Raw genomic sequence first — 12,645 nt, 5'->3', positions numbered from 1 at the left:
GCGATCGCGGCGGTGTCTTGCTGCTGCGATCATCCGCCAAAAACTGCTAACGATCGTATCGCAGAACCTACAAGAACGTATAAAACAGTAACCAATATCCTTTTTTTTTTTTTTTTTTGATAAAAATGTATTTGAAACAGCTTTTATTGATCATTTTATTGAATCATTCTTTGCTTAACGCATCAATCATAAATTACGATAACATTCTTCTGCGCCCTTTCCGATTACTTCTTGCATCTATAGATAAAGCATACATACAACATTCGTCTAACGGTTATCATTATCTTGACCTTACTTGTTAACATCACACTTCGTTTCCGCCACACACGCACACACATACACCGCCCCCACTGCACTACTCCTCGCAATTGCATTTTCACACTACCAATATCTCTCAACCAACACGTGCCCCTCTCTCTCTCGATTAGACGAATATTTAGAAACATTGATAGGTCAAATATCTTAAAATCACATAAACATATAGACTCACACACATACTTAGACACACGCAAAGACACACACACACGTACAAGACCGGCACAACCGGCTTTTTACTCAGTTCGTGCCTTTCGGTTGCGCGAAATACTAAATTATGTTAATCTTATCAGCGTAGAGAATTGCCAAAGGATTCACCACTCTTTGTCGGAAACAGGATCAATGCTTTCGAATTGACTATGAGAAATGGAGCACTTATACTACAGCAAATTACGAGCACACTCTGGCCTGCCATGGGTCCTACTGCTTCTACTCGAGGAGAGTTACAAAAAAATACTGAAGTAAATCACGAATCGGTTTCGAATGGTGATGGATTGCGTGGTCGTCGACTGGCGCTAACCCAGTGTGGCGTGTCCCTGCTGTTCGCTCGCGCTCTCTTTCACTCTTTTACTGTAAGAAGTGCTATTACTAGAAGTAAGATTGCTGCTACTATTTAGTCAAGGGGATTTTCTCCAGAAAGTCCAGTGCCAGTACGTGCTCTACCTCCTCCAAGCATTGCTTCGTGTCCTTCTCCGTGTCACTGTACGAGATGTGTGAGGGCCAGCGCATCGAGAGTGTCGAGAAGAAGCCGTACAGGTCCTGCAGCGTGTTGATCGACTGGCAGGTCAGCATGATGTGCTTGCCTTTGGTCGTTTGCGTTTTCTGTCGTGGGGAGGACATGCAGATATTGAATTAAAATGCCTGGAAGATGCCGCACTGAGACTACTTACCGGCGAGTGAGATGTGTAGCGAAGGTCCATTAACTGAGATATTCTCGAGACGTGAGGTATGAAGGCCATTTTCTTCTCATCGTAACCGCCCGTTTTGTGGAGGTTCTCGTTCTGACTGCTAACGAATGCCCATCGATACCTGACGAGGAAGAGGGAGAACAAAACGCACAAATTACTCTCAAAGATCCTACGGTATTAGGCGTACCCCTTTTGCTTACATTTGGAAGTGTGGCAAAATGGTGGCTGGCAAAACGCAACCCAACTCTAGCAACTTGGCCGTCTCCAGCTGCACCATTCGCCAGTGCGGATGCCCGTACGAGTAGAGCCCGTTATTTGTGTTCGTGACCCAGGCCGTATCCAGTCCCGACAGCATGCGAATATGTTGACTGCGAAGAGTTGACCCCAAAATAGAAAAAAATAAAGAATCAGTAACATGTACTCTTGTCGAGCGCCCTCTGCTTCTAAACTACAATTATAATCCCTTCGAAATACAGTGCATTGTCACGGCCACGATCACGTCCCCTCGTCCCCGATTCGTGCAGTATGTTTTCGATTAATAACCACAAGTGTGCGTTTGTGGCTGTGTATTGTGTGTGTGTCGCTTTTCGCTTTTTGTGTGTGCATATTCATGTCATTCTTACCTCGATTGGGACCTGTTATTGCAAGGTTGGGGGATGATGGTGTTTCAGTATTCAAATGACGAAATACAAACAACCAATGAAGGAACAGTGATTTTTTTGGTTTTGGTGTATGTGAAAACAGTGGAAAAAGACAAAGAGAAAATGCGCATATTTAGTCAGCAAATCGATAGTGAACTGAGTACGCCCGAGAATGTAATAACCAACCACTACAAAAAACAATATAAAACGCAGACGCCACGGCTAATCCGGGGGTCCCGCGCACCAACAACAAATAGGAGGTTACAGGAAAAGAACAAGAGTAATTATGAAATCAAAATATCTAAAAACAAAACTATAGAACCGATAGTACGATAGAACCGAACAGAAGGATTAACACTACATTAAAAAATAACACAAATTTGTTAAACCATAAAAGATCCACATCGAAGCGTAGAGAAGAAACGGTTGCTAAAGGTTCCCCAACCAAACTCATACCTAAATTCTTCCGTGTCCGTCATGAGCTCCTGCTCGATGGAGAGGAACACTTGCACCATTTCGGCAATAATGATTGGCCACAGGCTGGTCACGTGGTCCGCCGACATACGCAGCAGCAGCACCCGGAAGCACAGGAACACCGCCGACTGAATCAACGGTACGACCTGGGGCAATCGCAAACTGTTGGCAAGTTGCTCTGCAATCAAACAGACACAGCATCGCAATTCGTAAAAACGTTCACCATCATTGACCATACCCCCTGCCGAATACGCTACCTTGAATTTCCGGCATATATTTGTGGTACTGATCGACTTCGCTGCAGAAAATGATGAAAGCGAGTCGCTTCAGTAGCAGGGCACGCTGTTCATATTCCTGCTCCTTCGACGTAAATATATTCAGCGTTCCCGTCTGTGCTAATGGTAAACGATCTGGGAAGAGAGCAACGACGTTTTGTTAGAATGTGCATTGGCCATTTGCTGAAGATCGCGCTACGCCTGCGCCGCGTACTTACTCATAAGATCTCTAAAGGTAGTATTATCACAGGTCATCAAACTATCGAGGATAGTTTTCCAGTACGGCAAGCAGCGACTGTCCATTTGGAAGAAAGCCGTATCCAGCAGCAGATCGAGCGCATCCTTCCTCCAAGCTTTCCGAATGTACTATAACGAGATAAAACCGTGGGTGTAATAACGGATTCAACCACCTACTATCATGAACTATATCTACCTGATACGTGCTCAAGCTAGCCAACAGATTCGAGCAGGCATGAAACGTCGGAATGTTCTTCACGGTGTGCGTTTTAAGGTAAGGCACAATATTGTACATGACACCGGTGACGATCGTCGTCACCTTGTCTTTCTCCTGCGAGCTGAACGCCACATCGAGCAGGGACGCTAGAAGGGAGGCCAAAATCGACTGTGCCTGTATCGAGTAGTGCTGGCTGGACGGCATCAGCAGCCCATCCTTGCCGGTGCTTTCGATCGAACTGAACTCCTCCTTCACCGAGAGGTTCCTCCTTAGCCAGGTGGTTTGTTCGAGACAGGAGCCGGCCACGTTCGAAACCGCTTCCACCAGACGCGACGTCACGTCGTGCAGATCGCGCAGATCCTTCTTGTCCGAGAACGGCATCGTGGGACAGCGCTGCACGAACTCGTTCAGTATCGAGAGTGCCACAAACTGGGCCGTTATCTGCAGCGCCAAACAGTCTTTCAGCAGCGCGTACAACGAGCTCCAGCAGTCTGTGTACTGCGCAGGTGAGACACCGGATATGAGGAAGAAGTACAGCAGCTCCTGTGCGCTCACCTCCAGGTTGAGTCCGGCCGGGGGCTGGTAGATTGGCGGTGGACTCTTTATGACCTGATGCATCGTTTGAATGAACGAATCCACCGACATGATCCGGATGCCGGTGATCAGTTTCACCAGCAGCAGCTGATTGTCGCTCGCTTGGGGCAGCGCTTTGGACATAATGTCAAAGAAATCCACATCCGGCGCTTCACTGCCCGCCCCCCCGTCTGCCCCCACCACCGACGTGGAGGATGACGCCTTGCCCGTCGTCGACGTCGTCGCATCGCTATTGCTTCGCTCATACCAGGCAACAGCGATCGCGGTCAGGAAGTTGGTACCGTAGTGCATCGAGATCGGGCTAAGGAACTCGAGCAGCTGATGCTTCACCCGCCGGAACTCACTGATGCTCGTCTCCCAAAGCGTTGCGATGGTGATGATGATGCGAGGCAGATGGCTCAGGATCGCCGCTTTAGCTACCTCCTGGTGGCTCTTCTTCACCTGCTGATTGATGCCACCGCTCAGCAGCGAGGACGAGTAGGACAGGAACACGTTCATTATGTTGTTGATGATCTGGCCCGACTGGTTCGCGGCTGCAGCCGTCAATCCGTTGCTCGAACCGGTCGACGCATTGAACATACTGGCTAGGGAAATCTGTTGCGAGCTATCTAATAGGCAGTAGTGGGCAAGAACGGTGATTGCTTCCAGCTGCGAGACGATATAGTCAATCGATTGCACGAGAATGCGGTCGCGACGCGTCACCCGGTCCAGGTTGATGCACAGCTGGTGAATGACGCTGATCACGATGTTGGTAAGATTGCCGGGCGGCAGGCAGGTCAAACAGGCCGTTATCATATCGGTCCAGTTTTTGTGCACGTGCTGCAACCGATCGCACGCCAGTGCGGACAGGATAGTGGACAGGAACATGGGCTGTTGGGCGAGCAGCAAGTTCGGAGCGTATCGATAGGTACGCTTCGTTTCCGGTGCCACTTTCGTGGGCGAAGCGCTCGAGTTGGTTGCTGTACCGCCCTTGCTGGCCGCTGCCGTGGAAGAACCACCAACGCTGGTCGTTCCGGATGCTCCGGTTGTCGGTGCTCCCTCGGCTCCATCCGCACGTTGGAGGGTAATTTCGTGCTCTAGCTTCAAAACGGCAAGCAGCAAGCGCAACAGCTCTATCTGATATGCTTCCGCATTTTGTCGCGTACTTTCCGGATCGCTGTAGCGAAGAACCTCGTCCGCGGGACAGGTATACCCACCGGGGCTTGAGAAGTAGTTCACCGACGACGCCAAGCAGTAAAGCACAATCTTCTGCACCTTGCACTTCTCCAGCAGGTCCGCTACGTAGTTGGCGAGATTTTTACCCACATCTCGCACCACGGCTAGCAGTTCGCCGAAGATCGTGGTCATTAGCTCGATGCACTCGAGCTGGATCTTTGCGTTCGTGTTGAAATCGTCACGCGAGGGCTGTCTTCCCTTGCCGTCTCTACCCTGATCGGTCTGGTAGCTGCGCGTGTAGTACAGCAGCACGGTGAGGATCACCTCCAGGTACATGCTTCCACGGTACAGATGCTGATGCTCCGAGTCGTCCCGTGCCTCCGTAAAGCCCTTGCCAAAGATGTTGCGCCGGTGGCGCAGCAGCAACGACTTGATGTGTCCACTCGAGACGGACGTCGTTACCGAGAGACACAGAAAGAAGCGAGCATCGTTCGTGAGGATGTTTCGCAGCGTTTCGATCGTGTAGAGCACCTGCTTCGTGTTGAACACCGACTCGTACACGAGAAAGTGCGTATGGAAGGGATACAGTTTGTTCCCGTTCCGCCAGCTCTTGATGCGTGTGAACGTCACCTTAGGTGCGGGCTTGTCCTCCTCGTGGCCTGTATAATCTCCCGACGCACTGGTGGTGGTGGTTGTGGTCATCGTGATGCTTCCATCCTCGTTCGTGATCTCGTCGGTCGTTATTGTTCCATTTACCGACGGTGACAGTCCATTCGTCAGCGTGTAGGAAGATCCAGAAAGTAGCGAGTCTTCACCCGCTCCAGAAAGATTCCCCGACGAGATGAGGTACGTTTTACGATTCCGAAACCGATCGCTTGATTTACTGATAAAATCCACGATCGGACCGTCCTCCACGTATCGTTTGATTGGTTCGTTATCGACGTATCCCTCCGAGCCTCGTAATCGACCGTTTCGTTGCTTTCCCCGCCCATGGCCTGGAAAATCCGACTCACTGTCGTTCGTGTCATCGAGGTCGGATGTTGATCGATGGAATTCCTTCTTGCCGAACTGGGACGAACTACCGCCGGGGGTAGCCAGTGAGCTCGGTTCCGATATACCGCTGTCCATGTCACCCGCCGCCAAAAGACCCATAGAGTTGGATCGATTTCTCATTCCATTGCCTTTCGACGGTTGACCCGCAATGCTACACCCCGGCAGTTGGTCCGATTCCAGTGGATTGATAATTACCGATATTTTCCCATACTGGCCTCCATCGTCTCCCAGCTCGGACGATTGCTGGGCCGTCTTCTTTCCAACACTCTCGTTCGTCACGTAATTGGACACGATCAACTGACCACTGCTTCCGGGAGCGCTGGAACGTCCCGGATCGCCTCCCTTCGAGCTTCCACTGCCTCCACCGCCAATCGAGACGCCAAATATCTTCTTCTGAATCGATCTGATCGGACTACGCTTCTTGCCCAATCCGGCCGCCGGATCCATGTGGTACCGTATCTGACCGTCTTCGGAGCTGACCGCAAAGCAAGCCTGATTCAGCTGCACATCCGCATCGGCTAGCAGCTCCTTCTCCCACTCGCTCACCGAACCACCGTTTGCTGCCCCACCGTCCTCAAACTCTCCTCCCGTACCACGCAAACGCTTCGGGCAGAAAACGCTCAAACGTTTCGTGCTTTCGTTGAGCAGAATCTTCAGCAACAACTTCAAGATTCGTCCTATATCTCCACGCACCAGCGCTTCCCGCAACCAGTTGGCAGTTTTCACCTGAATCGACACATTCCGCGGCAGGGTGAGCGAATCCAGCACCAAGAAGAGCAGCTTCTCAAACTCGTTCCCGTGATACGTGTCACGGCCGAGCTTCCACAGCAGTTGAAACTTTCGGAAACCCTCCGAATCAATCTTCAGTTCCGTTTTTGCCAGCACCGGCGTTTGCCACAGGGCGTGCAGGGCGGACGGATCCTTCCGCCGTACCGTACGCTCCACCACACCGCGATAGTGTGCCTCGGCCGTTTCATCATCGTCAAACAGGGTTTGCGGCACCAGCAGTCGATTGATGATGACGTCCTCCGTAAAACGACTATCCAGGCAATTGTGTATGCGATACAGTAGCAAACTAATGGCGCGTGCCTCGGGTCGCGACGCATCCAGATAGTCCCAAAGCATGGTGGTCAGCACTTGGAACACTTTCGTGCGCCTTTCCAGGCAGTTTACGTGCGACAGCTTCAACAGCGGCATCATGAGCACGATCGTTTTGCCGTTGCCGGAATCCTTGGAAGATTTCTTCCCGTTCGTTCGCAGCAGCCCAATCATATCGATTAGTGTTTGCGCTGCCGACAGTTGCGTATCGAGATCGTTAACAAAGATCGCCAGCACGGTCAATGCCTTCAGCCAGCCGGGCACATCGTCCAGTCGCTCCGTGTTGCCTGTTTCATTGCGGTAGCTGGGAAACGATGACATTTCCGTCAGTACATTGCACGCTAGCTTAAGTGCGTTTCTTAGCGACTCGCTGATCGAAGTAAGCGACACGCGGGACAATTTTTCATTGCCGCGTACCAGCTGCGCTATTTCATACTCCTGTTTGCGGTTCAGTTCTCGGTTTGGCGTCTTCGTACCAGTCGTACTCGAGCGTCCTTCCACCGATTGGGCCAACATGGCAGTCAGCTTTACGCGTGATGATTGGGAGTTTGACAGCAGTGTTTCAAACACTTCTTCCAGCTCGCAAATCAGCGTGTTTATCACTACCAGGTCCTGATCGTTCGCAGACGCCAAACCAGCAGCGGGATCGTTTGCATTGAGAATAACGTTATCCTGCAGACTGACATGCTCTCCGCCGGAGCCGTCCACTTGCGATAGCAGCTTCCGGCAGATGTACAGCTCGAAAAACGACACATACTGTCGTATGCAGCGATCCAGAATGGGACAGTCGGGTAGTTGCGCGATCGCCGAACCAACGGAACCAGCATCCGAGGGTTGCACCTGTATGATGATTCCTTTCCCCGCGACGCCCGCTTCCTCCGCTACACTGCCAGTGCTGCTGCGGCTTCGAGTGCTGTTGGAATTACTGCTGTAGCTGCTGCTACTGCTGCTACTAGTGCTGCTGCTACTGCTACAGCTAAACCGTTTCCTCTCCATTGTGTCCTCTTCGGCGCCACTTGCCAACTCGCTGCCATTCACACCGGCGACATCGTTCTCCAAGTTTGGCGTCGAGCTCGCTCCAGTAATCTTCAGCTCTGACTCTGCCCGGTTGATCTTCGTTTTGCTACCCTTCAGTGAGCCCTCCCGGCTCGAGCTAAGCTCGCTCAGCTTTGTGTATGACTTGGACTTTTTGCTCTTCTTGCTGTACTTTCCACTGCCCGATCCTCCCGAACCTCCACTGCTGCCCTTTTTATGCAGTCCCTGGCTGGAGCTGGACCGCTGAAAGGGTCCATTTTCCATCACCTGCAGAGAGGTTTCGTGTATTTTCGAATCACTGCTGCTTTTTTCCAGATTGTTACACTCTTTCGCCGCCTCACCACTCTGCAGCCCGCCACCATTCTGGGGCGTTGCACTGGTCCCCCTGCTTATCGAAAGATCCAGCACCTTCTCGGACATGATCATGGGCTGGATTTTGGAGACGATCTTTACCAGTAACCGCAACGACGAACCCACCTCAATCGAGTGCATGTTGCTTTCGTACGTGGTAAGCATGCGGATCAGCGACAGTAGGAACTTGGGCAGATGGACGCGCGTGGTCTCGTTGTACATCTCCAGCGAGAGCGTTTCCAGCAGGAACTCGGTCAGATGACACACCTCCACCGTGGTGGCCGGGCCGGAATCGATCCGTATCGGATCCGTGTCGGTGCGTTGCCTTTCCGGTCGGGTTGCCGCCTCACGGTACAGCCGCGCCATGTAGTTCCAGATGTAGGCCGGGTCAAACGTCGAGAACAGCAAGTTGGCCGACTTTTGCACCTCCAGATTGCCGTTGCACAGCGATATTGCACGAATAATGTCACACAGCACATCGTCCAGAATGCGCAGCCCTATTTCGGCCTTGTCCAGCAGCGATATCAGTATCCGATACGGGCTCAGATCGACCGGAGTGTGCGCAATGCTTTCCTTTAGCACCATCTTGAAGGCGGCTATCAAGCGCTTTTTGGCATGTCGTTCGAAGTACGTGTTCGGATCGTACGGCTCGGTAGAGCTTCCATGCGACGCGGCTGCTGTACCTACGGCTGCCGCTCCCTGCATATGTTTGCCCATGCTGGTGTCGGATCCGAGCAACCAGGAGTAGAGTCGCCGATTCAGCGACATATCCCGCCGCAAGATCGTATTCAGTGCCGTCTTCACCAGCCGAGTTGTGTACATCTCGGACAGCAGTGGATCGTGCATGGGAAAGGCCAGAAGCAGAAATTCCAGCGTATTGCGCTGCACCAGTATAACAGCATCGCTCAGGCAACTGCACAGCCCGTTCACCATCAGCTCCGCGCTGCTGCCCATCAGTTCGCGCTGCGCAGCGCACGGCACTTTCTTGTCGTAATGCTCCAGCACGTACGTTATGGCTGGCAGTCGCACGGACGCATTCGTCACGATGCACTCCCACAGACAGGTGTAGAAACATTCGAGCTGCACAGCGATGCACACCTTGTCCAGCAGCTGGTTGGTACGCTCGAAGTGATCCTGTCCAGCTTCCAGGCCCGGGAACACTCCACTTAGGAACCCGCTCAGCGCCGGTCGTAGCTTCTCACCCAGCGGCACGAAGTACTTCTCGTAGATGGAAAGCAACGTAGGCCGTACGTTCATCGCCGAGTAGCCTAGCAACGGGAACAGCCCCGCACTGTAGATGAACAGCTCCGAGGCAAGCCTCTCCACGCCAATGTTGCTGAAGATGACGTCGTACGATTCCAGCGCTTTCAGATGAACGCCAGACGGCAGGGCCGGATGCATACATTGTGCCAGGCGTTTGGATATTTTGATCCGCCGCGGAATGATCTGATACTGTGCGTTCGAGCTGATCACTTTGTTCAGCTTGCCGAGGGCCGAGATGAGATCGGCCCATTCGCTGGAGTATTCGAAGTTCTTGAGCGCCTTATCTATGTTCGAGATGTACACGCGGTACTTCTGCTGCTTCATCAGATCGTACTCCTCCATCAGACCGGACCCGGTTGCACTGTCCATGGTTGACCGTGGTTGGGGCGGCGTTGTTGTTGCCGGTGGTGGTGGTGGTGGTGCTTTGCCACTTTTTGTGCCGTTAAACAGAGCTAAAACAGAAAGACAGAACGAAGAAAGACGGTTAGAAACGGCTCCGCTGAACAAACACCAGGGCAGGGTGTCTCTGTTTGTTTAAACAGAAGTCCCCCAGAGCTCATTTCCGCTCGCGAAACAACATAACACGCACATATGACCACATGTTGCATGGTGCTTTTCGTTTGAATAAAAGTAAAAAAAAGGTGATAACAGCCGCAGCCCAAAAACCGGTCGCCTTGCTGCGGGAGAGCCTTTTGCACATACACACAGCACAGTGTGTGGTGGTGAATCCCCCCACAGTAGATACCAATTTAGTTGGGGCCTGTTTCGAACCACAGATACCGCCGCAACCCGCGTGTGTGTGTGCGTGCTTGTGGTATATGGAAGATTACACGCAACCAATCAACCGATTCGAAACCGACCTACTAACTCTGAGAAGGACAGATAAGTGGGCATGCATTGGGGCACTGTCTTCACACAATAGGAAGATGTCTTCGACAAGCCCGAAGATACACACTCCAGTCCTCTCTGTCCACTTGTAAGCTGCACCGATAGGTAAACAATCTCCTCGTACTGGTGTCCCTCGATAAGAGAGTAATAACTGCAACAGACACATACAATCTGAAAGCACAGTGTGAATATTCGATGTCGTGCTGCTGTGGTCAAGGTTGCCCTTCAAGGTGCCCAGCAACTCTACCTCTACCCTTTCAACCAACCTTGCTTTTTCTTGCTGCGGGTTTTCATGGTGCTCGCGGTGCAGTGTGCACCTACCTCCAGGCAAACCAACAACACCGAACCGAAGTAGCCCCTGAGGTTGCAAAATTCCACCTTTTCCTAAACACTGCCTTCCAACACGGCACACCGCAACGTAGTGTGTTCGGGTGGCTAGATGCGGCGACGGCGACGACCACGACCACGACGACCACGACGACAACGACTGGCTGTTAATAAGCGACGACGACCCCCTCCATCATTACCGTGCGATGTGGATCCACTTCGCACAGGGCCATCGCACACAGCGGCAGCAGCAGCATGGAAAAGGTGATTTACACTACACCATTGTGTGTCGGTCTGGTCCCGGGCCCGTTCTCTCGCATCGCAGCGCTTGCTTGGTTGCTGGTTGATGCAATTTTCGTGTGATTCAACAAAACCTATCGCTCACCGCGCTCCATGGGAAGGCGAACAGAACAAACGGGCGGGGGAAATCCGATTGGAAATACATACATGCGCCCTTTTTGTACAGTGCGTTGGTCGTTGGGCGGCTGTCGAGCTACGTTTCTGATAAGAGAACAGGCCGGAACGGTTCGAAAATTCCGATAGTGTGCGCGCGTCTACCCGCCCTCCCCACACATCATAGAACAAACAATTCGGACAGGTTGCGGTATCTGACTCATCACAATTGCGCTCACGCTGGGCAAACCAACGCAGGCCAAGCCAGGTAGGCCAAGCCCAATGTTACGACCGAGACGTGAGTCGCCCCTACCGGGAGACAGGGGCCACACACCAAAAGGTAAATTGCGATGCCCCTTTAGCGAATCAGGGCAAACAACAGGCGAAACCCCATACAGTACAGTTATCTGCGGCCGGCTGCGTGTGTTGCTGGCGCGCAGGGTGAACCACACCAATCGAATTACGAACGAACGAACAAACACCCACAACCCAGGCGCGGTGGCGGCGGCGGCGGCGGCTCTCGCCTGCCGTAACACCACTTCCCGGTCTCACTGCCGCGAGAAAAACTTTTGCGTAGTTACGTACATTACTATTGCTTGGTGCTGCTGCTGCTGCTGCTTGTGTTACAGCTGCCTCGCCTGAGGGTGGGTTGGGGTGCCATCCACCCACCCCCCTGTGCATATATATTCTTGGATCCGTTATCCATAAACCTTCTTCCCCCACCCCGCAGCGCAGTTTCGCCCATTCATTACTTACGTGTGCTTCTTCTTCCCCGCTGCGCTCATGTGTGCCTCGTTTGCACAACGTTGCCGCCGCCACTCCTCCACTGCGTCTTCTGAAACAGCTGGCCTGCCTTCTTCTATCCACACACACACACACAGACAGGCACGCACACACTGCACCCTTCCCTTCTCTTCTCCGTGTGCTCTTCCGCGCTCTTGATCTATTTCTTTGTGTGATCCACTTTGGTGCTCCCGCTGCTGGGGCTCTTGCCGAGCATCGTGCACCTTTCTCCTTTCTTTTGTGGGGTAGGGGGAGGATTTATCACCCGTGTTTCACCCCCACAAAAAAACACTCACTGCACTATCGTGCCCGATCGACTTTACAAACGCGAGTGGGTCGCGAAAACGCCACTTTTCCTTCACAAAACCGCAAACCCCCGAGATCTGTGTGAGTTGTGCGCGTACTATGTGGGGAAAAAATCGATGATGTAGACGTCTCGCAGGAGCAGCAGCAGCAGCAGCAGATAAACAAGCTCTGGCGCGTTTGACAGCTCCTCCGAGCGAAATGAACACACCGAGTCACGCAGTTTCACACAGAACGAGCGCTATTCATTCACCACAAAACACAACAACCGAGACCCTTTTCGAGAAGCGTATAACGTGAACACCGTCTTCGGTTCGAATCCGCACTCGCCCGAG

The 12,645-nt window shown here is 52.4% G+C and overlaps 1 protein-coding gene across 2 annotated transcripts; it reads right to left on the bottom strand.

Annotated features, from left to right (window-relative positions):
• Positions 1-126: 126 nt before the first annotated feature.
• LOC1269624 (protein dopey-1 homolog) lies at positions 127-11,675 on the bottom strand. Of its 2 annotated transcripts, XM_061641373.1 has the most exons (9): positions 10,771-11,675; positions 3,047-10,068; positions 2,832-2,979; positions 2,596-2,748; positions 2,321-2,516; positions 1,847-1,858; positions 1,424-1,591; positions 1,206-1,344; positions 127-1,137 (listed from the first exon to the last, which is right to left on the bottom strand). In XM_061641373.1, exons 1-9 carry the CDS (start codon positions 10,796-10,798, stop codon positions 925-927), a joined length of 8,079 nt encoding a protein of 2,692 aa, XP_061497357.1. In that variant the 5' UTR covers positions 10,799-11,675; the 3' UTR covers positions 127-924. The 2 variants fall into 2 exon arrangements, with proteins under 2 accessions (XP_061497357.1, XP_061497358.1); XM_061641374.1 differs by lacking the exon at positions 1,847-1,858 and having other exon boundaries at positions 10,771-11,674.
• Between the last annotated feature and the right edge of the window lie 970 nt (positions 11,676-12,645).

This window comes from Anopheles gambiae, chromosome 2, assembly GCF_943734735.2.
Source record: "Anopheles gambiae chromosome 2, idAnoGambNW_F1_1, whole genome shotgun sequence".
Classification (NCBI taxonomy): Eukaryota; Metazoa; Arthropoda; class Insecta; order Diptera; family Culicidae; genus Anopheles; species Anopheles gambiae.
This window is presented reverse-complemented; position numbering and strand designations above follow the sequence as displayed.